At 31.3% G+C, this 27018-nt stretch overlaps 1 protein-coding gene across 1 annotated transcript in view; it reads right to left on the minus strand.

Moving 5' to 3' along the window:
* Window positions 1–27018, minus strand: part of LOC142321310 (glutamate receptor ionotropic, kainate 2) — a 520894-nt gene that overhangs the window by 339552 nt on the left and 154324 nt on the right. The window contains exon 3 of the mRNA XM_075359304.1: window positions 14389–14640. Within this exon, the coding sequence (XP_075215419.1) occupies window positions 14389–14640 (252 nt within the window). The remainder of the gene's footprint in view (window positions 1–14388; window positions 14641–27018) is intronic.

Here is a 27018-nt window from a genome sequence, read left to right on the forward strand (position 1 = left end):
ATTTATATAAAAATAGCTTCTTAGCTTAGTTTATTTGATAAATATTATTTTTGTTTTCAAATTAAGTCCTAGGTCATGCCATACAGATATTTTAATATAAATATGTATGTGTGAGTGTGTGTGTGTGTGGGGGGGGATGGGTTTGGGCGCGAGCGTGTAGTGTGTGTTTACATGCTTAACCAACATCTGTTCAAAAGAGAGTGAGTTTCATGATAGTATTTAATTTCAATTTTCGTTCAAAACCTTTAATTATTATAAAAATATAATAGTACAACCAACCACGAACAAATTTACTCATCATAATCTATCAATAAATTTTTGAGTGTTAACGGTATAGGTTTTATCAGTGGAAAGAGAACAAATATTGCAGAAAAATTTAAGTTAATATTTAATATTTATCTTTTATACGATTAAAAAAATTTTCGGTAAATGAAAATATTTAATTTTTAATATCAAGATTCCAATTTCCGTTAAAATACATTGTTTGTTATAATTTATGTTTTATTTAAGTAACCTTTTGAATTCTGTTTTAATTAAGGTTCAAATAAATATATTGATTTTTAATCCCTTCTATAATTCCTTACTGGTATTTTAATCCTGTACTGTATGTAATTTATTAGGTAAATATTTTTAAAATTAGATTAAAGTAAATAATTTAATACGTTTTTGTAATTAGTTACTTAAAAATTGATTACATTTTGTTTCTTACATAGATAAATTATAATGTAAATCGTAAGAAACTTCAATGTGGTTAAAATTTGTTGAAATTGTAATACTAATGACAATTTCGTCAAATTTTTCTTCGAAACTAAAGCGAGGTTTAATCGTTTAAATAAGTAACATAATAAGCTGTAAATGCATTTTATACAACATACTTGGTTGTTTTAATAGTTGTTAGATTAGTGCATTAAATAAAAAAATAGTTTAAGCGTCGCGTATTTGTCAGTCAGTTTGAAACTCATTAATATGAAAATTCATTTCTCCGCACATTAAAACGGTAAAATATTGCGTGTAACCTTATTTTATTACTGATTGAAATTCAATTAGTCTGTTCGATTTAATTTAATTATTAAAATTTACTTTTAATATACTGTAAAAATACTAGAAACAAGTATTCATTTCCATTATTTTTTAATATATACGAGGGATATCTCTAAATAAAGATTGCTGGGAAATTTCTCTCCTTAAGGATAGCGAACCTCTGTCGTTCATGGCCAAGCAAGTAATGCACACACTGCATTGTTGTCTGTAAGTTTTATCGTAGTATCTTTGATTACGTGCGAATTATAAAATTAATAGAAAAATCGAAGTTGGCGGCAACTTCCGTTTCGGCAACAAGTCGGCGGCGACTGTGAAATATGTGGAGTCATATGTTTTTTAAATAATCTAAACAATAAGCCGGCTGAAATTCATAGCCAGTTGGTTGCTGTGTCCTATGATAATGTAATAAATGAAAAAACTTTCAAAAATAGTGTAAAAGATTTAGAAATAACAGAATTAATGAACACGGTGAAAAACGTTCGGGAAGGCCCTCGATAATCACCGAGGACTTGTTGAAACGCGTCGATGATGACACCAGAAAAGATCTTCGTTCAACGATTTCCGACCTGGCCCTTCTTTTTCCTGATACTTCGCCGTTATTGGTCGCACTTTTCATGACAATTTACGCTTTAGAAAGGTTTGTGCACGTTGATTGGCTTAGTTCGACTGTTACCGGCGATGAAACATGGATTTCGTATTAAAACGGCAGTCAAATGAATGGCGTTATTCTCAATCACGAACCAGACCGACAAAGGTCAAGCCAGAGCCATTTGGATGGAAACTGACGGCCACAGTATTTTCGGATCGGTTTGGCATACTGATGATTGATTTCATGTTAGGTGGAACGACTATAAATTCAGAAGCCTACTGCGAAACTGTACGTAGATTACAGTGCGCCATTCAAAATCGGTGGCGTGGGCGGTTGACCGACGGCATTGTTCTGCTGCACGATAATGCACGACCACATGTTGCGGATCCGACACGTGATTTACTGAGAACATTTGGATGGGATCCAAATGTCACCCACCATATAGTCCGGACCAGCTCCTTCTGATTACAATTTTTTGGGGAAATTGAAAGGATTTTTGAGTGGTAAGCAATTCGTGAATGACGATGAACTTAAAAATGCTGTTATCAGTGGGTAAATGGACCGGCGGCAGAAGAATACGACGAAGGCATATTGAAGCTGGTGTACCGCTACGATAAAGTTTTTAATTCATACGGCGATTATGTAGAGAAGTAGAATAAGGTATGTAGTTTATGAGAAATAAAAAATATTTATAAAGTCTTCAGAATAAATTTTTTACAATGAAACGGTCTTTATTTCAGAGATTACCTCTCGCATATATCGATTTTACGTACTGTCAAAACATATAAGATTTCTTTAAATGAGCCATATCATCTACCTTACAATTTTTTTCCAAATTTTCACCCGTTTCTGGGATTTATAGAACAACAATTAATATTTATCGGTCCTTTTCTAAAATATATAATGTTTTACTCAAGAGAACAAAGAAGTTTATTTTTTTTTTAAATTATTCATTGTAATCAGTTAAATAAGAAAGCGGGTAAGATAATCATTAATATTGGGGGGGGGGGGATATAACAATTGCTATATTAACTTCCACGTTATAACACTATATATATAACCGCAATCGTGCGCATTTTCTCATATGATTAGGGACTGGCAAATTATTTTCTGCCTAGATTTGATTTGAAATCTCTTTGATATATAAATCCTTTTTTCTGGATTAGATTAGGATATATAGTAATTTCACATTCCATCTACTTCTCGTATTGTGTAACTTCTTTCCCATCCGTTTGAGAATGTATGAGAATGTAATAATTAAGCCCTCTAGCTACACAATTAATCAGATATTAAAATACATTAAATATTCTAATAGCTCATTTAAAAAGCCTTGTATTCGGGGAGCCATAAAAAGTTCAGTACATAGTATTAGAATGTTTTCAACCCTTATTATTTCTCTCCATCGTAAGCCACTGCACTCCAAAAATATTAACAACTATTACAACGAGAAGTACCTTCACTTATTTAATGGTAAGCTAACAGAAAATTTTTTTTAAATTTGTGTTTTGTGTAATTGCCTAGTTGTTAGCTTGGAATCTCATAAATATTAATCAGGAGGGAGACAGAGAGCCAGTTCGTCACCAATATTATTTAATGGTTATATACATACATTATACTTTAATAAAATAGAAATGCAATTTTATTTTTTGCATTGGCTAAGGATAAAGTGTAGAGAGATTATGACGATTACTTTCGTATTCTATTAGCGGAAGACTTTGGATTAGACAAGAAGCTAAAAAGAAGCTTCAGAGGTCAATGTATACTTAAAATTAGTTATGCAAGTGCATAATTTCAAGTTTCTGTTATGAATAAACTATTATAATGTTTGCAATCGATATCAGTTACATTCGAAACGTGTATCGGGTAACGTATTTTTGAGCCATGATATTTCAAATAAATAGATTTCCAACTGTCTATTGTAATATTATCAGAAAACCAGGTAAAAAACGTAGGTAGTAGAAAACATTTATAAGGTAATATCAGTATCATACTTGATACCCAAACCCATGAATTGAATGACAGAAAGATCAAGATTTAGGCGGCGTAACTGAAATTTTTGTAATGAAAAATATGCTATTAACGGTTGAATAAAAAATATCAAAACTAATTATTTAATTCTTGTAGTCTAAAGCATAAATAAATACTTTGCTGAAATCATAATTTAGAACGTAAAAAAGAATCTGCTTCACCGTTTTCCAGGAATGATCAATACAGAAAAACTTATATTACAAAATAAAAAATTAATGAATAAAAATAAGAACTAATCGTAAAAGATATTTTGTGTAATTGGAATAGAATGTAAGTAAATTTCGAAAAAGATAAATCGAAGTAAATTCTCTTAATATAATTTATAAATAATTTCAAAATTTTTCAGCCTCTCTACTTGTGACCATCTCCAGTGGCTCACAGTTTAACAAATTTAATTCGGTTTGTCGTTTCAACAGTTTATAGTTTTTAATTATCTTCAGTGCCGAACGTAATGTACATGATCATAAACAATTAATATAGCATTTTTAAAATAGTGATGTAATTTTGTAAAAAAATATTTATTGAATAACTTACAAAACATTTGTAAAGTGTTAATTGATAAATAATATAACTCTTACGTAAATACCAACAGAGTAATATTATTTTTGCCAAAGTAAATCTTATTATCTAATATTAGATTATAAGTTGGGCGATCATTTATATTGTTAGGCAATTTATTAAAATAAAAGCTGAAACGTGAAAGTTTCATCATTGTAAACCGAATTATTATACAACGTAAGGAAAAATAGTTCTGTTGTCTAGTTTGAGATATAAGGAAACGTTAATATTTTAGTTATGAATGAGTGAATGAATATTATTCATTCATTATTTCATATTTAAATATGTAATAACCAAAAACTGCACGTTTATGGATATTAAACATATTTACTATCGCAAGAAATATACATTTCATTTTTGGATCCTGAAATCTCGTCGTTGCATTTATAAAATAATTCCAAGGTGTAATATATTTTAAACAAAATTACACAAAAGCATAATTAATATTAAAGGTGATAGATTAGCAGTGATTACATTTATTTAAAATGAAAATATTTAGTTCGATCTGATAAAAAACGAAAGTAATTTTATAACTCCAAAGAAATTAACAAAAATCTGTTGCTTCACCTCAAGATTCATTGGATATCGTAATAAAGCAACATTTTTAATGAATGTCGAAATCAGGATACATCTTAAGTTTCATTATTATATGCCAAATGATTGAGTCGTTGGACCGCACTCAAAATTGCGTGCTTTTTTATAATTAACATCTCTTTTACAGAATTCTAAATTAATTCTTAATTTTTAGTTTATATATATATGTGATACTACACTAATCATTAATAGTAAGAAGAGAGATTTTAAAAATTATTTACGATTTTAATATAGGTCATACAATCGATGACTAAATTATGTTGATTTCAAAGTAGGATATAAATTTCGTTTTACAAGAAACACGGAGTTGCTGTATTATAAAGCAGTTTCTTATTAAATTATAAAATACGAGAAGTGAACATTTTGAAGCCATAGAGGTTTGTTTACATCCTAAAAGATTTATAGTTAATAAGAAAGGATGATATTCTTGTAACTTCTAACATCTTATATAATAGTGTGTTGGTGTTGGTCTGTTCAGTTTATTTTGTATACGCAATCTGGATGTGTGCCAGTTGTAGAAGGAGTGAGGTGGTAATTCAAAGTTTGTAGCGACGAAGAATAGGGTCGGTCGGGTTAAGAAAATCTTTGCTTTTCCTTTGCCTCGCCTCGCTTGCTGATTTCTTCTTGCTTTGCTGGATTGCAGTTCTTGATGTCGAGAGAAATCCTCTGCTCTCTGGTATAGCGTAGTGTCAATTCGACACTTGCCTGTAGACGTCTGACCTCATGTTCCTTTTATTGTAGTTGACTTTAGAACCTTGATAAACCTTCCTGACTTTTTATACGCCTTTTTTTCCTCTCTTTCTTCTTTTCACAACACCGTTCGATTGGCTCAAACAATCAGACGATCGCATATCTCACATCATTTTTCTTCTTTTTGCCCCTCAGAAAAAAAATATTATTTAAGCGAAAATTTATTTTTCACTTATCCAATTGGATTATGTGTCACTGCTATAGGATATCGATGTGAAAAATAAATAATTATTATAATTTTTTTTTTTAGCAGCGTATAGAATTTTTTTTTTAATTTAATTTAATTGAATCATTTTTAAATTTTTTATTTATAATACTGGGAAAATACAATTTTTCAAATTACAAAAGATATGTTTTTATTTTATTTCTAATTTAAGATAAATTTTATTAACATAGTACTAAAAATTTTGATTTTATATCTACTGTATATATTTTCATTACGAAATTTTTATAAACAGTAAATTAGAATTTTAAAATTTTCTAATGAAAAAAAATTTATAATGATAAAAAAAGTAAAGGAGAAAATCTTTTTTTAGAAAATTATGTTTTTGTTTTATAACAAGCGAATTAAGAGTTGTAATAAATTTTAAAAAATAAAAAAATAATTACGTACATAATAGTTCACCACATTATTCTCGAAAATTCAAACTCTTAATCAATTTGAAAATAAAAACAACTATAAAAATTAGTCCGGCTATTTTATTTTAAATACTGACTTGTCACGTATAAATTTATCTTTTGAATCCCTATCTAACTTTGCTTATTGTTGAGTTGAAGTTGGTATAACTATCTCTTCAAATATCATCCGGGTTCTTGAAAATGACGGGAACCAGGTAATCTGTATATTTTAATTTTGCTCCTTTAATTATTTGGGCTTAATGAGGATTTTTCTGAATATTAAAAATAAAATTCATGTTTTATCAATATTAATTCGTAAATTTTTTTTATATTCAATATATTTTAAACAATGCGTGCGATGAAATTTTTTATATTAGTAGAAAGATAATTGGATTGATTTAATAACAAAAGACTCGTAAAAGAATTTTGTGATCGACAGTATAGTTCAGATTAGATTGTTATTGCAAGTTGTAATAAAACAGTAAAATCACGCAACACGGTAAATTTCATAATTTAAATTGGAATCGCTTTAATTTTATAACCTAATAAATATTTACTGTAATCTACTAATATAATATCACTGCTTAATGAAAAACCATATAAAATATCTAGAGCAGGAAGCAGCTCTATGTTTTTAGTCCACGACAGTAAAAAATATTATATATATGTATATACTATAATGTATATATATGTATAGTACTGCGCAGCTGAAAGCAATGGAAAACTACAGCTGCTTTTTTTCCAAGAAAATGTGGCTCTCTGCATTTTCACATAGCAATAATGGAGGCGCCTTCCTCGGTAAAATATTCCTGAGGTAAAATAGTCCCCCGTTCGGATCTCCGGGTGGGGACTACTAAGGAAGGGGTCACCAGAAAATTAAAAAATAACATTCTACGAGTCGGAGCGTGGAATGTTAGAAGCTTAAAAAAGGTTGGTAGGCTAGAAAATTTAAAAAGGGAAATGGGTAGGACAAATGTGGATATAGTAGGAATTAGTGAGGTTCGGTGGGAAGAGGAAGGCGACTTTTGGTCAGGTGATTTTAGAGTAATTAACTCAGCGTCAAATAATGGGCAGGCAAGAGTAGGTTTCGTGATGAACCGCATGTTCCATGTAATCTTTACATGGAACTAGCAGTTAATGATGCTAAAGAACAATTTAGATTCAGAGTAACAGTACAAGGAGAAAAGATAAAGATGCTACGATTTGCTGATGATATAGTAATTCTAGCCGAGAGTAAAAAGGATTTAGAAGAAACAATGAACGGCATAGATGATGTCCTACGCAAGAACTATCGCATGAAGATAAACAAGAACAAAACAAAAGTAATGAAATGTAGTAGAAATAACAAAGATGGACCGCTGAATGTGAAAATAGGAGGAGAAAAGATTATGGAGGTAGAAGAATTTTGTTATTTGGGAAGTAAAATTACTAAAGATGGACGAAGCAGGAGCGATATAAAATGCCGAATAGCACAAGCTAAACGAGCCTTCAGTAAGAAATATAATTTTTTTACATCAAAAATTAATTTAAATGTCAGGAAAAGATTTTTGAAAGTGTATGTTTGGAGTGTCGCTTTATATGGAAGTGAAACTTGGACGATCGGAGTATCTGAGAAGAAAAGATTAGAAGCTTTTGAAATGCGGTGCTGTAGGAGAATGTTAAAAATCAGATGGGTGGATAAAGTGACAAATGAAGAGGTATTGCGGCAAATAGATGAAGAAAGAAGCGTTTGGAAAAATATAGTTAAAAGAAGAGACAGACTTATAGGCCACATACTAAGGCATCCTGGAATAGTAGCTTTAATATTGGAAGGACAGGTAGAAGGGAAAAATTGTGTAGGCAGGCCACATTTGGAGTATGTAAAACAAATTGTTGGGGATGTAGGATGTAGAGGGTATACTGAAATGAAACGACTAGCACTAGATAGGGAATCTTGGAGAGCTGCATCAAACCAGTTAAATGACTGAAGACAAAAAAAAATATAGTATAAAGAAGTCAAATAATGATTTGTAACTGCAACGGAACTAATCAAAAAATTTCGAAAAAATCTCAGGGAAATATTTTCGAGAACACTGAAATATTTTCAAATACGTTACATGGTAAATATAAGCAGTTGATTAACGTATAGTGACGCATCCTTCACTTACTTTTTTATTTTATAATAGATATAGTGTTAATACTTATATAAACTTGGAAGAACGCGTCTTCCCAAATCAGCTGATTGGAAGTCGAGAGTTCCAGGGTTCAAGTTCTAGAAAAGTCAGTTGTTTTTTTACACGGATTTGAATAGTAGATCGTGGATACCGGTGTTCTTTGGTGGTTGGGTTTCAATTAACCACACATCTCAGGATTGGTCGAACTGATACTGTACAAGACTACACATCATTTACACTCATACATATCATCTTCATTCATCCTCTGAAGTATTATATGAATTGTAATTACCTGAGGCTAAACAGGATAAAGAAAGAAAGTAAGATATAGTAAAAATAGAGGTACCATTATATACGCACATTGCTCACAGGTTTAAAGGTTATTATTGGTTTTTAGAAAAAAGCGCCAGTTACAGGAATATTCACCCAAAATATCATTATAATTCTAATTTTAATAGTTTTATAAATTCGGAAAAATGAAATTTCAAACATAATTGATTTTACTGAAACTTTCCTCAGTAAAATTATAACATCATCGTAGATCGGATAAAAAAACTTACGTTAACTATTTTAAAGTTTCTTAAATTTCTCTTCAAAACCATATTTAAAAAATAATTCTCAAAATATATGCGCTATTATAAATATGTATGTGCTTGTATTGCATCAAGGCTAAGAGTTCATAAAAAAAAAAAAAAAAAAAAAAAATATAAAAAAGTTACATAAAAAGTTTCATTTATAATACATTTTACCTATAATCTACTTCTTCATAGAGGGCATATGAATTATTTAAAAAAAAAGATCTGTTCAGGATCACCATGATGAAGGAATACTCACGGTGGTTTCAATTATAGAACACCATTTCAAGGTAGTTACTAAAAATTAATATTAATATTACTATAAAACTGAGAATAATAATTATTATATATAACAAAGAAATTAATACCGCTTAAAAACGTGAATATGAGCTTAAAAATACACAATAATAATAAAAAATATTAATATATAACGTATATATGATCAGTATTTTGGTAAATTTCAATTAAAAACTAATATTAATCGAACTGCTGAAGTGAAAATTTCATTTATTTTGCTTTTTAATTTTGAACTAAAAAATATTTATATACAGATTTTACAAAAAGAATAATTAGAGCGTAGCAATAAAGTTTTTTTTTTCATTTTATTTCAAATATAAATTCTTTTTTATATTAAAAGAGTGAGGTATGGAGGTTTGATAAAAATAGTGAATTTTCTTGAATTTTTTTTTTACATTATTCTACGTGGGGAATGAGTCGTGATTACGTCAACAGTAAAACGTATGAATACGGTTATGTGTATTGACTTCGTCCACAATGACCTATTGTAAAAAAAAATAAGTGTAAACCGCACCGGGTAAATATTGAACGAAGTGTTCTACAGAAAGCTTTATTAGTAATAATTGTATTGATCGTTCCAACCTTTTATCCGCTTGAAATTTATTATATGAATTATATAAATTATGTCGACCTTATGTTAAAATCAAGTTACGGTTAATTAAGTGCTTAGTTTACCACCTACTTTTAACTATATTAACAAGCCGTAACGTAATAATTTAATAACGATGTTATTAATAGTTGTAGAATTTCTGATCGGAATATTATACATAAGTTATTTAATTAATTAAATAAATAAACAAAACTTTTTCTTTCTTAATGACTTATATGTTTAACTATATATTAAATTAACTGTGTAACCATTTCATTCACTTTAAAAATGATATTATTACATTATTCATTTTTTACCACTATAAATTAAAAACTTCACGATGTTGAAAATTGATTATTGAAAAAAGAAACTAACAAAAGATAACGAATCAGAATCCCACTCGATATTTACTATCATTAAATACAACATTTACTAAATTAAAATGGTGCATTCATGGAATAGATTAAGTATTTTTATTAGACAAAAACAATTAATGAACAATGATATTATTTTTGAAGGTTAACTAGAAAGTCAGAGTTTTTCCCCCTCTTCTTTTTCATATATTTCAATTTTGTTTTAATGAGTGCAAAAATAAATAAAAAAATTCTGTAAGCTTAAAAACATTGAATAAAATTGACCGTGAGATAATTTACAGAAATTCATATTGTTATTTATTTATTTATACCGTAACAATACAGTTACCGATAGATTATAATGAATTTTTTAGCGTGTGAAAAACGAGATTCCTGACCGGGATTCGAACCCAGGAAAGATCGAAACGCTAATAATCCGCCAAGAAAGATCAGGATTGTAAACTTAATAATAATATTTTTTTATTGCTTTATTAAATAATCTGTTATTTATTTTTTATCTAGTAGTAAATCCAGTAGAAATAACGAAGATGGACCACCGAATGTAAAAATAGGAAGAGAAAATAGGAGTAAAAATAGGATAATAGGTAAATAATAGGATAATAGGTAATAATAGGATAAAATAGGAATGTAAAAATAGGAAATAGGAAGGTAGAAGACTTTTGTTATTTGGGAATTAGAATTACTAAAGATGGACGAAGCAGGACCGATATAAAATGCCGGATAGCACAGGCGAAACGAGCCTTCAGTCAGAAATATACTTGTTTACATCAAAAATTAGTTTAAACGTCAGGAAAATATTTGTGAAGGTATATATTTGGATCGTAGCTTTATATGGAAGTGAAAGTTGGACGATCGAAGTACCTGAGAAGAAAAGATTAGACGCTTTTGAAATGCGGTTCTATAGGAGAATGTTAAAAATAAGATGGGTGGTTAAAGTGCAAAATGTAAAGCTGTTGTGGCAAATAGATGAAGAAATAATCATTTTGAAAAATATAGTTAAAAGAAGAGACAGACTTATAGGCCACATACTAAGGCATCCTGGAGTAGTCGCTTTAATACTGGAGACAGTTGTGCAGGCAGGCAACGTTTGGTATACGTAAAACAAATTATTAGGGATTTAGGATGTAGGGCTATACCGAAATGAAACGACTAGCACTAGAGAGGGGATCTTGGAGTGGTGCATCAAACCAGTCAAATAACTGAAGACAAAAAAATCTAATAGTATAACAATAAGCCTAGTAACTAAAATACCTATCGAGTAAATCAGGGCTTCTAAATATTTTATAAACTATTATTTACCTTAAGCGTTTTCATCTTGTCATCTTTAAACGAAAGGGCAGATTTTACAAATTTTTTCGATGATAATATATTTTAGTAACATCACGATAACAGAAAATATAAGTGGTAGCGTTATTTGTTTACCTAGGTATATCTTCGGATTGAAGAAGCAGATTTATTTTTAGGAAAGGTGATGCAATCATCCTGCCAATTCAGTATGCATCAGGTCACAGAATACACAAGTATGAGAGAAATTTTAACTACGCTGTATAATTTAATTACGTAGTATAAAAACATTAAAAAAGAATAATATAATTTAAGTAATCTATTTAAAATTAACATTAATAAAAAAAATCATTAGAAATAAAAAAGAAGTTTACACACGATCAAATACGTGTCTAATACGACCCGAAAAAAGATTTTTGGTTCGGAAATAATATTTAGAAACAAGTTATACTCCGGCCAGGTAGCGAATTTTTACCCACCGGGTTGGTCTAGTGGTGAACGCGTCTTCCCAAATCAACTGATTTGGAAGTCGAGAGTTCCAGCGTTCAAGTCCTAGTGAAGTCAGCTATTTTTACACGGATTTGTATGCTAGATCGTGGATACCGGTGTTCTTTGGTGGTTGGGTTTCAATTAACCACACATCTCAAGTATGGTCGAACTGAGAATGTAGAAGACTACACTTCATTTACACTCATACATATCATCCTCTGAAGTATTATCTGAAAGGTAATTACCGGAGGCTAAACAGGAAAAAGAAAAGAGGTAGTGAACTATATTAGCCTTCTCAAGCGTTAGCTCGTAGTGCTACCCAAGACAAACACATGTTTAAATTACGTTCAGTAATTTCATTTTTAAAAAACGGTCTTCCTTTTTTCAGTAAGAATTAAAAACTATTCAAATTTTCTTTAAATTTGGCGTTAAAATGTTATAAAATCTTATGGAAAATATTCTTGCGCATTTTTTATATTAAATTTAACCGTAAAACATTGTTTACAAATTTATAGTACAACCAATTTTGTAAAAAATAAAAGAGAACACCTATTGCATGTGAATCGATTATGAGCAAGAGATATGATATATGAATATTCGTAATATCCAAAAAGATAACAAAATTAATAAATAATATAGTTTATCCTACCGTGTTTAAAATATAAAGGGCTGTTTCTTTGTCACCAATTTGATTAATAATTGAGCCGATAAAAAATGTTTGTGATAAATTCTTTGATCGCAAGTAATTTCCACTTACATTTTTTGTTGTCTAGAAGTTACTTAACTATATTATCATTGAAGAAATTTTTAAAACCTGGTTTTTCGTTTAAATGTGGTGAGATTGCATAAACGCTAAAGGTAAAAAGCAATTTATAAAATATTCGGAACCCCTGATTTTCTCGATAGGTATTTTTGTTACTAGGCTTATTGTGTTATACTACTAGACGGAATACATAATCCTTGCAAGAGTTTTACAGGCAGCTCTCTACCATATGATACCACCCGTGAACTGGATCTAAAGGCCCCGGCAACCTGTCCATAGACACAGAACGATCCTACAACCCGCTGAATAACAAAAAATAAATAAAAAATGATCGACGATAATGAACGTTTACCGCGAAGAAAGAACTGCAGTGCTAGTTACTGTTTTTCTGTTCACAATCTCTTGATAAATTGATGCATTTTTGCCACATGAGAGCAGAATATTCCAGATCATTGGTTTTGTGTTGGTCAGCTTAAACAAATGCAGAAATTAAAATTTCTTTTACGTCTTAAATTGAAAATTATCAAGAAGAACTACAAGTTCCTAAAGGCAAATTCTCATCTATCGGGTTGAATCAGGAAATACCAAGCATCTATAAATCGGTTTACGATTTAGACCTTATTGAAGACAGATTTAAATTACAGTGGCCGTGATATTCAATCATACAATTTTTTTTTTTAGTAGGGGTTAAAATTAATCAATTTTTAAATTATAGGGTATGGCAAATGAAAAAAACTTTTCTTTAATAATTTCTTTATTACTAATCGTTTGATAATAGGAGTAATAAAAATTTTATTTATTAAATTTTTTTTACTGTGCATTACTTTTGACAGTTACAATCTATTTGAAGAAAAGCTGTTAGAACACGAAAAATTGAACGGCAAAATATTTTTCCGTCTGTTTTTTTCTCACTGAAATTGACATTTTACATGAATTCATTAAAATATTACATAAAAGTTACTATTAAGATATTTTTAAGAACCGAGCTTTTTCTGACATTTAATTATTTCTTAAGTTTTCCAACGGTTGGTTTTAGTATACTGGAAAATTAAAACAAAGAGTGCTATTTCGTCTCTCAAGAATATTAGATAATTTTTCATTCATAAAATGTGATCTAACAACATTTATAGGTAAGGTTTTCATTCAACGGTATGGAAAAAAATTGTGAAGGAAAGAAAAATATTTATTAAAACGGTTGAAAAACTCGAATTTAGAAAAAAACAAACAGGAAAAAAGGAAATGTATTTTACGCATAATTTACTGTAATTTTGATAGGTTTTCTTCAGATTAATTGAAACTGGTAACAGTAAGATAGAAAAGGATAAAGAATATGGTATAAAATTCAGTCTTTTTATTCTGAATTACTCTCAAAGAATTAGCTTTTTCTTTTGCGTTAAATAATAGTGATATAAACTATTAGAAAATTATACTGTTTACAATAAAAACATTATAGCGTTATTTTACTGGTTGCAATTAAATATATATTTAGGTGTCAAATATTTTTACATATTATTAAACTTGAATATAAATAAATAAAATAATCTTCCAGAACTACCATATTAAAGTTAAATATACGAAACTACTATATATTCCGCAAAACGCTCTTTTGCTTTTGTACGTAATAAATGAAGCATCCATAAAATTATAACTGTACGTAATAAATTACATTAAACAAAGTAGTCTTACCGTAATCTTCCTCGTAGACTATAGCAACTTTGGTCCAATTGAGAAAAGAGATGACATCTTTAAAGGCATGATTCATATGTTCTTGAGATGGATGTAAATTGATAGAGAACTCTTTAAAACTCGGTTCAAAATCAATTCTAGCTTCCACATGGGGCACGTCTAAAGCTTCGCAAATGGATTGAATGTGTGCACCAAGTAAAGGATCACTAGGTCCAAATATTGCTTGAACACCAAATTCCATCTGCTTACAAGCTGTGAAAAAAAAAGAAATATAATTAAACTGTTGTTATGCTCTTAATCAAAATATAAAAAATTAAAACAATCTATATATATGTGTGATTTTACTATTCGTGATGCAATTTCTGTAATTTTTCAATTTAACATTTTATGTTGGTTTTGACGTCTTTATTGTTGAGTGAATTATTGTTATTAGATAATCAGTATCTTTCAAAAGCATCCCGAGGAAAAATCCGTTTATACGAGGTGTGTGAGAAAAGTAATGAAACTGACTTTTTACTTACCAAAGTTTTTATTTTTTCAAACAACAATATCAAAGTAGTTCCCTTGGGCAGCTATACACCGGCCGAGTCGTTGTTCCCACTCTTAGTAGCAGCGTTGGAAGGCTTCAACTGGTACGGCTTTCTCACGGTCTGATCTTACAAGAACCCTCACACGCTCAACGATTTTGTCAGATTTTGAAGTTGAAGGTTGAGCGAGGTTGATCTTCAACGTGTTCTTGGCCTTCCAAAAATGATTTGTGCAAGCGAAAAACGTGTGCTCTTGATAAGCAATGTTCCCCATAGGCCTGTTTCAACTTTTCAAAGGTCACACTCGCGGATTCCCCAAGTCGCAAAACTTGAATGCACAACGTCGCTCTAAATTCCGATGCTCCATTTACATAACACAACTTCACCGATAGCGCTGTAGAATATAATGTGTTGGCTGAACGGAGTTGAAACTCGTACTGAGCATGTGGAAGGGATGAACAAACCGGTCTAGCACAGACCGGTAGACACAGCGTTGCCAGATCGCTCGCAGTGTTACCAATCTCATTACTTTTCTCACACACCTCGTATTATTATTTTTAAATTTTAGCATGAACTTAATAATTAACAACTACTTAAATTTTGTTTATTATTATTATTATTATTATTTTATTTAAAATTATTTTTGTGCATTTTAGCGATACTCTGATTAAAGTTTTACCAAGATCTCTCATGATGCGTGCAGGTAGTTCTTTCTTTAAATCCAAGGAGTATTCTTTTATCTAGATAAATATATATTCATGGATTATTTATCTACCATATACATCATGACAGTAGTATGCCGATGTCTTGGAACAGGTACATTAGCCGCTTTATATCATTACCGGTGATTTTAAAGCATAATAAATCGCTTTATTATGAAAAATAAACATAATTTTCTTAAAAAAACCAAAAAAATAATAAAAAATAAGGACGAAATGTCAATATTATTCATTTTCATTATTTCCTATTCTGGAGGAGTTACATAATAACTTCTATTTAATTTTCGTGAAATTTCAGCCACAACATTGACAGTTTTTAAATTTATAGCGATAAAACTAGCAAAAAAAAATGTGTAACATTCTATTCTGATAGTTATATTAAAACACTTGTAAAACGTTTATATTATGTACGTAACACGATTAAATTTAATTAATTGGTGGATAACGTCACATACTCAGCATGATTAACTTGCAGGAGACGGCACCGCTATAAATTACACTACACGATGACACGTCCCTTCGTCTTATTGGATTAATTGATTTGAAATGGCCAACGAGCTTCTTCGAAACAGAAGGAGTAAAAGAGTTAGTTTGATATATCAGTGCGTTTGATCTGATGATGAAAAGAATAGATGTATTAAACTTTCTTCAGCTCGACTACATCCACTACTCAATTTTATGTTTATCCTTTTAAATTACAGAATGGAATTTGCTCAGTAGAAAATATATTTATGTATCGATTTTTTTTTAATAACCATTACAAAAATTATATACTGATATTACTTTTTGAATAGAAATAGTCTACTATTTTCTTTGCAAAATAATATTTCTATTTCTCAAAATAAAATATTAGTCTTCGTCATTAATTATTACATTTAAGATAAGTGAAGTTTGTAGTAAAGTAGTGTTAAGCATCCTCTTTAAGCAGACCACAAAGGTTAAAAAAAATAAAAAATAAAAACTGTCGAGGCTCGGTTACCGTTTGTGGCAGAGACATTCGGTTTTATGTTTTAGAGCGACCGAATGGGGTGGTGGCGGGAGAAATGCCAAGAAAAATAAAAATAAAAACCTTTTGACAGGTTCTTTCCTACTTCCGAGCCGCCGTCATGAAGGAAGACGGTTCTCTCATTCCTTCCCGAAAAATACCGAGAACCGGTGTTAGTTCTGGGACCCGTGAGAACCGGTGTAAGTTAAGGGTGTTAGTGGGTGTTACTCACCAACACCCTGTGCATAGTGTTAGTGAGTACCCTGCACAGGGTGTTCTCACTAGAGGTATTGGCATGAAGACCGAGTCCCGGCTTCTGGGGTGGAGTCCAGGAACCACATATTCAGGCATGGATGATACCCCGCCCTAGGGGTAGAGGCAGGCAATGAAAAGAACCTAACCGGTGGGCTGACCTATCGGACTAGACTTAAGACCGACGGACGGGGAGGCCCGTTTGAGTAGATAACCCCCTGGGCTGTGCTTTGTTTTGCTTTTTTTTGGGCTGGGGGCAAGGTGGAAAAAAATGCTGTTTCTTTTTTTTTTTGATGGATCAAGGGAAACTGTTGTAAAAGCTTAATGAAAGCATAAATTAATACACTATAATTAAAAAAAAAAAAACTAAATGTATTTATAAGTAAAAATAAGTATAATTAAAGTAGAAGAGTTTAAAATCTGTTACTTATATTTAAGTATAATTACGGCATGAAATAAAAATATTATATATTTGAACTAAAATACACACTAGATAAATGACAAAAAATAATTTTTTAAATACGTTATAGAATCTATTTTGATCATTTAAATATTTAATTAATATTATTTTAAAAACGATTTTTGCAAATTTTTGTGGGGCAGTGGTAGCATTCGGTCTTTCATCCCGGTGGTGGGGGGGGGGGTCCCGGGTTCAAATCACCGTCAATTATAGCACTCTTTGATATGCTACAAAATTCCATTCCCATATTCTCACTTACAAGCTTCTCTATAACCTTCTGTGTTGAATTAATTCGTCAAACCAAAAAATAAATCCATTAACAGTGTATTATTGGTTCTGTCAAGTAAAATATTTAAATTCCATTTTAAATACGAATAAACTGATGCAAAAATCTGTTAACTTTCGACAATTTATTAAAATTGACAATGAAAGAATAAAAATCGTTTGAATAAACCTTGATAATAATCGTAATGAATTACACAAAAACAGTTCTGTTATTAAATATCGGCTTGAAAAACACGCGATATTCTTATTTTTTTGAATAAGTGATTATCTTGTGAATATTTTTCTACAGTTATAGATGTAAACATTTTTCATTTACTATATACTGACTGTAAATATTTCAGTATTTATAGCTATCAATATATGATCTAACAGTCAACATTTTCTGTCTTGAAAATTCATTCTCACTTTATTTTTATATAGAAATACAGGTTAGTATTTTATATATATTTAATAATAATAATAATAATAAAATAGAAAAATATTCTACTAAGAAAAGTCCCACTACATCCACTCGTCAAAAGAAAGATTCACGCTTCAGAGAAGGGAAGGTGGTACTCGATATTAAAAATTTATGCCACGGCCAGAACGTTAAGGGATTACTTCCATAGCAGGCAATACCCCTTCTATCAATCCATCGTAGCGGCAGACCAAAACTATACGCCATTAAACCTAGCCAACAGGACTAATAACATAGAACACAAGAAAGAGAGCGATGCAGATAAAATTCTAGATCGGGGAAGGAAAGAGCTGCATGGGAGATATAGGCACCGTCTAGACCAGGAAGAAGTCGACAAAGCAGATTCAAATAATTGGCCTGTGCAAGGAAAGTTACATTCCGAGACGGAGGGGTTTATATGTAGGATACAAGATTAAGTAGTAGTAACGAGAAATTTTAAGATAGTTTTTCTTATAGAAAATAACAACAAATGTAGGCTATGTATGCAACACAATGAAACAATAGACCATATAATCACCTCCTGTCCGATTCTAGCTCCGACGGAGTACACCAGGAGGCACAACAACGTGGCAAAAATTGTACACATAGAACTTTGCGATAGATACAAGTTAGAGTTTCAAAAAGGACTATACTATACTTATGAGCCAGCCTCCTTTTTGGAGAACAACGCAACATTTTTCTGGAACCAAGGAATTGTAACAGGAAAACCCATCAACTGTAATAAGCCAGATATGGTAGTAGTTGACCAAAAATTGAAAAAAGTAAATTACCTAATAGACGTAGCTATCCCATCAAGTAACAACATCAACACTAAACGCAATGAGAAGCTGCAGAAATATACGGATCTTGCTTTTGAAATTAAAGAAATGTGGAATTAGAAAGAAGTTTATATAATTCCTATAATTATATCTGCGGAGGAAATAATATCATCTACTTTGCACAACAGTCTTGAAAAACTGTAGATCCAGTGGAAGACCCACGCGCTAATGCAAAGGAGCGTGATAATTGACACCTGCCATGTTGCCCGGAAGGCACTTAGTCAACAATAGCAATCCTAATCTGGTTGGTATAAAATACTCCGAGTTTAAGGAGTGTCTCCGGCAAAAAAATAAATAAATAAATAATAATGAGCAGAGTATTTTATTCAAATTCTTCAAATAGGTTTAATTTTATTTCACACAAAATCAATTAATAATTCTTGAAGATTTTTCATCTAAAAAGTCCAAAAGACTTTGTAAAATAAGGGCAAAATAAATAATATTATTTTCTTAAATAAACACATTCACTAGTCAATTAACAATTTCAAGTGCATCTGAAAATTAGTAGTTTTATTCATGTGTGTTGTTACGTAATTATATAATTTATTCAGTAAATAATTTTTTTTAAACTTGTTAACGTAAAATGTTTTCGGTTTTTTTTTAAAAATAATATTTTTTACATATAGATATGGTTGTTTCATCTCGAAAAAGGGTAATAGTGATTGGTTTGAGATTTTAAAGAAGATCCTTAATAAATAATAACATAAATGGATTGAGGAAACTACATAGCGTTCTACAACTTGGAATGAAGAACAAAAAAAATTTATTTGTATGTTCTAAACGAAAAATGAAATTTCTACACTCTTTAACAACTAAAGCATTATGTTTAGCGCTATAGTAAGTTACTTGTTTTCATTAGTTTGAATTAGGGAACTAAATAGAATCCTGTAGTGAGATAGCATAGATTAACTAACCAGTTCTTTCTACTTAACTTACTTATTTCATTAAAAAAAATAAAAATAACAGGAGTAGTAAAGAGGAGGATAAAAAAGGAAAAAATCTATTTCTATTTAAAACTTTTCGTTACTTTAAAGTAAAAGAAATTTAATTTCAAGAAGAATAATTAAAATAAATAAAAACTGTTTTAATTATTTTTAATATAGTTAAATAAGAGAAATAATTATAAGAAAATGAATAATATGTATCGAAATTCTAAAAAAAAAATTATAACAGAAATTAAATAATAATTAAAATAAGGGAAATAAAAATTATTGTAAATAACATTTTAAATTTGGAAGTAATAATAATTATTTCTAATTGTATACTTGATAGATAAAGTTAAAATGAAGTACGAAAGTTATAATTTAATATTAAACAATGCACAATCATTTCAACAAAAATAGTATTTTTGTTAGGCAAGAGGTAGCCCTCTTGCCTAGGCCATTTTGGCTCACCTGCATTCAAGAGCAGTGAGTCGGGGTGTGTCCGATGATGGCATGGGGGACCCTCAAGGGTGGATTGAGGGCGCGAGGCTATGGGTGTACGCCGTGCATGCCTATGGCCTGATATAAGAAGGATTCAACTGCCACGGCACCCTGGCACGACTGATATACTGCTGAACAGCGGTTCTGGTCGCCCCGAGGGTGCTTAAACAAACTATAAATGAGACTTCGTAGAAGAAAGAAAGAAAGAAAGATATGGTATTGATAAGATTAATTTTAATTTTAATTTCATGGTCGTTTGAAATTACCATGAAATTAATTTCTTTTGTTAAAGAACAATTTAGATTCGGAGTAACAGTACAAGGTGAAAAGATAAAGATGCTACGATTTGCTGATGATATAGTAATTCTAGCCGAGAGTAAAAAGGATTTAGAAGAAACAATGAACGGCATAGATGAAGTCCTACGCAAGAACTATCACATGAAAATAAACAAGAAAAAAACAAAAGCAATGAAATGTAGTAGAAATAACAAAGATGGACCGCTGAATGTGAAAATAGGAGGAGAAAAGATTATGGAGGTAGAAGAATTTTGTTATTTGGGAAGTAAAATTACTAAAGATGGACGAAGCAGGAGCGATATAAAATGCCGAATAGCACAAGCTAAACGAGCCTTCAGTAAGAAATATAATTTGTTTACATCAAAAATTAATTTAAATGTCAGGAAAAGATTTTTGAAAGTGTATGTTTGGAGTGTCGCTTTATATGGAAGTGAAACTTGGACGATCGGAGTATCTGAGAAGAGAAGATTAGAAGCTTTTGAAATGTGGTGCTATAGGAGAATGTTAAAAATCGGATGGGTGGATAAAGTGACAAATGAAGAGGTATTGCGGCAAATAGATGAAGAAAGAAGCGTTTGGAAAAATATAGTTAAAAGAAGAGACAGACGTATAGGCCACATACTAAGGCATCCTGGAATAGTCGCTTTAATATTGGAAGGACAGGTAGAAGGGAAAAATTGTGTAGGCAGGCCACGTTTGGAGTATGTAAAACAAATTGTTGGGGATGTAGGATGTAGAGGGTATACTGAAATGAAACGACTAGCACTAGATAGGGAATCTTGGAGAGCTGCATCAAACCAGTCAAATGACTGAAGACAAAAAAAAAAAGACAAAAAAAAAAGGTCTTTTGAGAACCTATCTCAAATTTTAATATTGGGGCCCTTTACACCCCGTAAGTGTTTGTGATTGTCCTTGTCTTTCATGTTTTAATGTTTATTGTGAAGTTTGTGTTTTTAAATAAAATGTAAGGGCCCTTTACACCCTTACATGTGACGATCCTGATGGAGATAATAATTTCTTTTAAAGAATGTGACGAGGGCTAATGACCTTAGCAGTCGATGCCCGTAAAAAGTCAGTTAAAAAAAAGAAAAAAAAAGAAAGTATTTTTCTCTACGGCTGAATTTTAATGTTTGAATTACGCGGCTGAATCCTAAATCATAATGAGGGTAATTATGAATCAGATTGTCATTACGATACACGTGTTCAACCGATGAAAAGATTACTCTTTTAAAACGATGACCGTTCATAAGCGGGTAATTGTTTAATCTACCAGCTGTTTTTTATTTTGATTCTAATCCATTTAGTAAGTAGTAAGCACAGTTTAATTTGAAATTACACCAACCGGTAACTTGTATCCTTGTTAATTATGTCGGATTCTAAGGAAGAAATGTCTTCACCGATCGATATGAAAGAAAAGGCAGAACTTATGATGACTAATAACAATTATTATGACTAATAAATTATAACAGAAATTAAATAATAATTAAAATAAAGGAAATTAAAAAAATATTATATATAACATTTTAAATTTAGAAGTAATTATAATTATCTCTACTCGTATATTTGATTAAAAAAAAAAGTTAAAATTAAGTAGGAAAATTATTATTTAATATTATACAAGGCACAGTAATTTCAATAAAAAACAGATTTTGATTTCTGATTTCAAAGATCTTTATGAGGATAGGATAAGTTTTTGTTATAATCTTTTTTTTTTTTGCATTCATATGAATCTTACTTGAATTCAATTCTTTGTTTCTGTTTTATTTTTCAGAATTCCCCCTCCAAAAAAACACTTAATTTTTTAAGCAATGAGCCAAAAATCTATGAATTTTTAATATCCGGTAAGAATTAGGTGGGAATATGCATGTTTAAAAATAGCAATAAATAACTCAAAGTAGCAGGTTAAATTTGGTTAGATTAGTACATTTTTAATAAACTCAGCAATTATTAAATTAATTTTATTTTTTTGCTGAACAATATGGCAAAGGCGGTTGAGAGGATACTGGCGATCCATATTGTGGAGGAGTTAAACGTTTGAGCTAGCATTCACTTGGATCAATGCGGATTTTTTAAAAGTAGGTAAACCACACAGGCCATCTCAAAGACTGTGAGCTGGACAGCTGTGGCCAGAAGTGGAACATGGAGGACAAGGGGCATTCCGATACTTGTACTACTGGACGTCCAGAATGCATTTTGCTCAATACCGTAGAATACCATTTTGGCAGCCTAAAGGGATAAGGGCATAAGCAGTTACCTTTTACGACAGGTCAGCAAATATCTGAATAACAGGTGGGTTTCTGCTGAGACGCTGGAGGGTGGTTTCCGTTTCCAGATGTCTAGGGGGTCCTACAGGGGTCAGTGTTGGACCCCCTCCTTTGGAACATCATTTTCGACGGAATTTTGGATGTCTGATTGCCACCGCAAAAGAAGACCGTTGCCTACGCGGATGACCTGGCGGTACTGATTAATGGAAGAACTGAATGGAAGATTCAGGACTGGGGCAACTCGGCCCTGAAGAATAGCCATTACTCCTGCCAGTATATCACCTTAACAGGCAGGAGAAGGGTCAAGCCAATCGAGTTAAAAGTAGGGGACCGTTGCATTCAATCCATTAACAAGGTGAAACATTTAGGGGTCACCTTGTTAAATCTTGTGAATTCAGCGAACATGTGCTGGCGATCTCTGAGAGGGCCGAAGGAACCTTATCTGTGTTGTGTCGGTTAATGACCTCACACACGGCTCCGAAGACGTCCAAACGTAAGGCCATCATGGCATCACTAACATCCATTCTGTTGTAGCAGTCCCGATTTGGGGAGCTATCGAAAACATTAAAAGAAATTTTCTATGGTTAAAGAGAGTACACCAAAAATCCCTGTTGGTGTAATTGCTACATATAGGACCGAATCTTATGAGGCCGTGTGCGTACTTCGCAGGAGTCCCTCCCATCGATCTTTTGGTGAAAGGACGAATCGACAGATACGGTGGTGGGAATAGCCCTGGTTAAATCGGGCACGTTGCGTGTCTGATAATAACGATGGAAGATGGGAGAAAAAGCAGCTGGGACGAGGGGATTAATACCAGACCTGGTAGTGTAGAATAAGAAAAAAACATGGTGACATGAGTTATCATGTAACACAGGTCATGGCAATTTTGAGTCATACTTGTATGGTATTAGCAGACGGGAGTCACTACGCTGTTCCATTGTTCGGAGTGGGATGAGCACGCCGACGTGCTGGGATTAGTAGTCTAGAACCGGAAGATCTGACAGCGTATTTGTTGAACTCGGAAGACAACTGGAGAGCGGTTGAGGGATTCATCATCATGAATGTCAGGAATCAAGGAATCATGACTGTCGGGTATGTGAACGGCTTGTGGGGCCGCTGAATGTGGAGAACATCATAGGAAAGATGCTGACGAGGGAGCTTTGGTACGCACTGATCTCCGTAATACGTAGCAGGGGTGATAGCAGAAAGATCGGGATCGAGGGGTTGAGGGACAGCCCTCTGTGGAGTCGTCGTTTGTCTGGGCTTGCTCGGATGGGAGGCGATGTGGTAGCAAGGGGACTCCTTACCCCTCAAGCTGAAAATATCAAGTCTCGGCAGGGGTGCCCCCCTGCCTGGCAGAGCCCCTATTAGAAGCCAGACATCAAAGAACCGAGCCCCGGCTACTGGGTTGGGGCGGCTGGGATTGGCGTAACCGGGCCTGGCGCTGCTCCTTTCCTATGGTTAAAGGTTGGCACTTCCCAGGGCTGTTTTTATGCTTAAATGCGAGTCCGGCTCTGGGAGTCAGGGAAAAAATAAAATAAATAATTGTAATAGTTACTGAATTTATTATTTAAAATATTCAAAAAAAAAATACTATTAATTAGCAAGGTTAGCGAGCGAAGCAAGCGTAGGTTAAGTTTCTTTAGATTACATTTATAAAAGAAATAAATACCAATGGTTATAAGAATGGTAATATAAATGGTTATATCTGGTTATTGGGTTATTTCTCCAACGTGGTTGTTGTTAATATCAATATTTCTTGCTATTTTTAGTTATCTTCAGGTAAAAAATTTACAAAGGTTTGGGGGGACAAATGAAAAATTACCAGTTTTGATTTTTTATTTTGAACCATGCGTATTCCCACCTAATTCTTATTGAATATTATAAATACATCGATTTTTGGCTGATGGTTAAAATATTAATTGTTTTTTTTTGGGGGGGGGGGGAGAAGTCCGAAAAAGTTCCCTGTTTTCTAGCCACCATATTTTTTTACAAAATGATATTATATTTTGTTACGAATTATAAAAAATATTCTTATTTGATAAATATAAACACCTTTTTACATACAACTGCCGACATGATTCATGTCTAATAACTCTCTCTGTCTTTCTTTTTAGACTCCGGAACCACTGTAACGTACTACTTCAGAGGATGAGTGAGGGTTTTTAAAAAAGTTTAAAAATCACGGGTAGTTTTATTTTCGAATCAATTTTCCATTTTTTTACAATGAGAGATTAATAATTATTAATAAATCAATATATTTTAATTTAAAAAAAAAAAAAGGTTATGGAAGTCTGATTCGACCTGATCTGCCTTCCGCTTGTAAGATCCAAATATTTCATTAATTAAAATGTTATTTGGCTGGAACTCTGGAACTAATGAAAATAAGTACCAATTAAGATATATCGTAGAAAAGCTCTCAAAAAGGCTTATACTGTATTTAAGAAAAAGTCCAAAACCTAAACTTTTTGTATTTCGGTCTGTTTTGGACACTTTCGGTCCGTCCAGTCGATTAAAATCAAAAGGCTCAAGTGTACAACTAGATGTTACAACAGTTCTAAATCCAAAATTTCAACATCCTACGACTAATTGTTTTTGAGTTATGCGAGATATATACCTACGTACAGACGTCACGCCGAAACTAGTCAAAATAGATTCAGGGTGGTCAAAATGAATATTTACGTTCAAATCTGAAAATGAAAATTTTTGATTTTCAATTTTTAAATTTATTTTACTTTTTATAAGGAGGTAAATAGAAGAAAATTTAATTACCCTTAAAACGCTTGGCATAGGATACTTTTTATTTTTGGGAATGGTCATGGAGTGATATTTTTCTGTCTGGTCATCTACAATCATTACAATTTTTTCACCTGATATTCTTCTATAAATAAATATGTCTTTTTCGTTTATGATTCGGTGAAATATTTTTTTTCTTTAAATTTTATCAGTTTTTATATAAAATCTTTATAAAATTTAGTAAATCAATTTGTAATTGACAAAACAAAATGTATATTCTACGTCATCTTATAGATATACCGTAATTATCTTTAATCAGCTAATTAGGGACCGATAATTAATTATATGACTATGCAGCAGGTTCATTTAAATTCAAAGTTTCATGTAATCTAATTTGTAGTGCGTAATAGGATATTTGTAGTTACATACTATGATTAAATTACTAGCTAGAGGTCGACGTTCGCGTAATTAGTGTTTGGTTTATTTGGGATTTCTAACTTATTCTACAACATAATTCCACTTTACTGTTAATTAAAATATTTACCTTTATTTAAAACAAAAGTATTAATACTGAGTATTTATGAAATTATAATCGTAAATATAGAACGATTGCAAATAAGTAAACAGTTGAAAAGTAAAAACAGGTAAATTAAATGAAATTATAATCGTAAATATAGAACGATTGCAAATAAGTAAACAGTTGAAAAGTAAAAACAGGTAAATTAATAAGTAAAAACTATTATCATCAGTAGATAAAAGAGAATTAGTTAATATATACAAATGCATAAATATATCTGTAAAAGAATGAATAAACTTTTAAATATTAAGTCGAAGTGGATATTTTCGGCTGAATTTAAAGTAACTTCCCGTTTTTGACTTAGGTTGCCTAATACGATTCTATATCATATTTTTAACCAACATTTGTTTTTATTATTGTTATTTTGCCTCGTCTTGTGTTCGTAAATATTAGTTATTTATTTGATTACGATTTTGCTACGTTTATTTACTTTTTAGTTTTTATTTTATCTTTAATATACGTGATTATCCTGTTACTAATTCTCCTCTCTCTACTACCAATATTGACGGTTTAACAATCGAAATGTGCACTTAGTCCGTCACGGGTTTTGGCAAGCGTTAAAAGTATAATAAATTTTCAACCGTTTCATTCCTGCAAGATTTAGAACTTGTATTGATTAAAAAAATGAAAACAAGACACTAAGATGTAGAACCGGTCAATACCGACGCATTTAGCATAAAATTTTAAATATTCACTTAATTGCATTACTAATCATACTTTCAGTGTTTTTTAAAACTATTTTTTATGAATAGAATTTCTGAATTATTACACATATATTATAATTATTTTTTCTTTCTCGCTCTCTCTCTCTCTCTCTCTCTCTCTCTCT

This window comes from Lycorma delicatula, chromosome 3 (genome assembly GCF_047948215.1).
Source record: "Lycorma delicatula isolate Av1 chromosome 3, ASM4794821v1, whole genome shotgun sequence".
NCBI classification, from domain to species: Eukaryota; Metazoa; Arthropoda; class Insecta; order Hemiptera; family Fulgoridae; genus Lycorma; species Lycorma delicatula.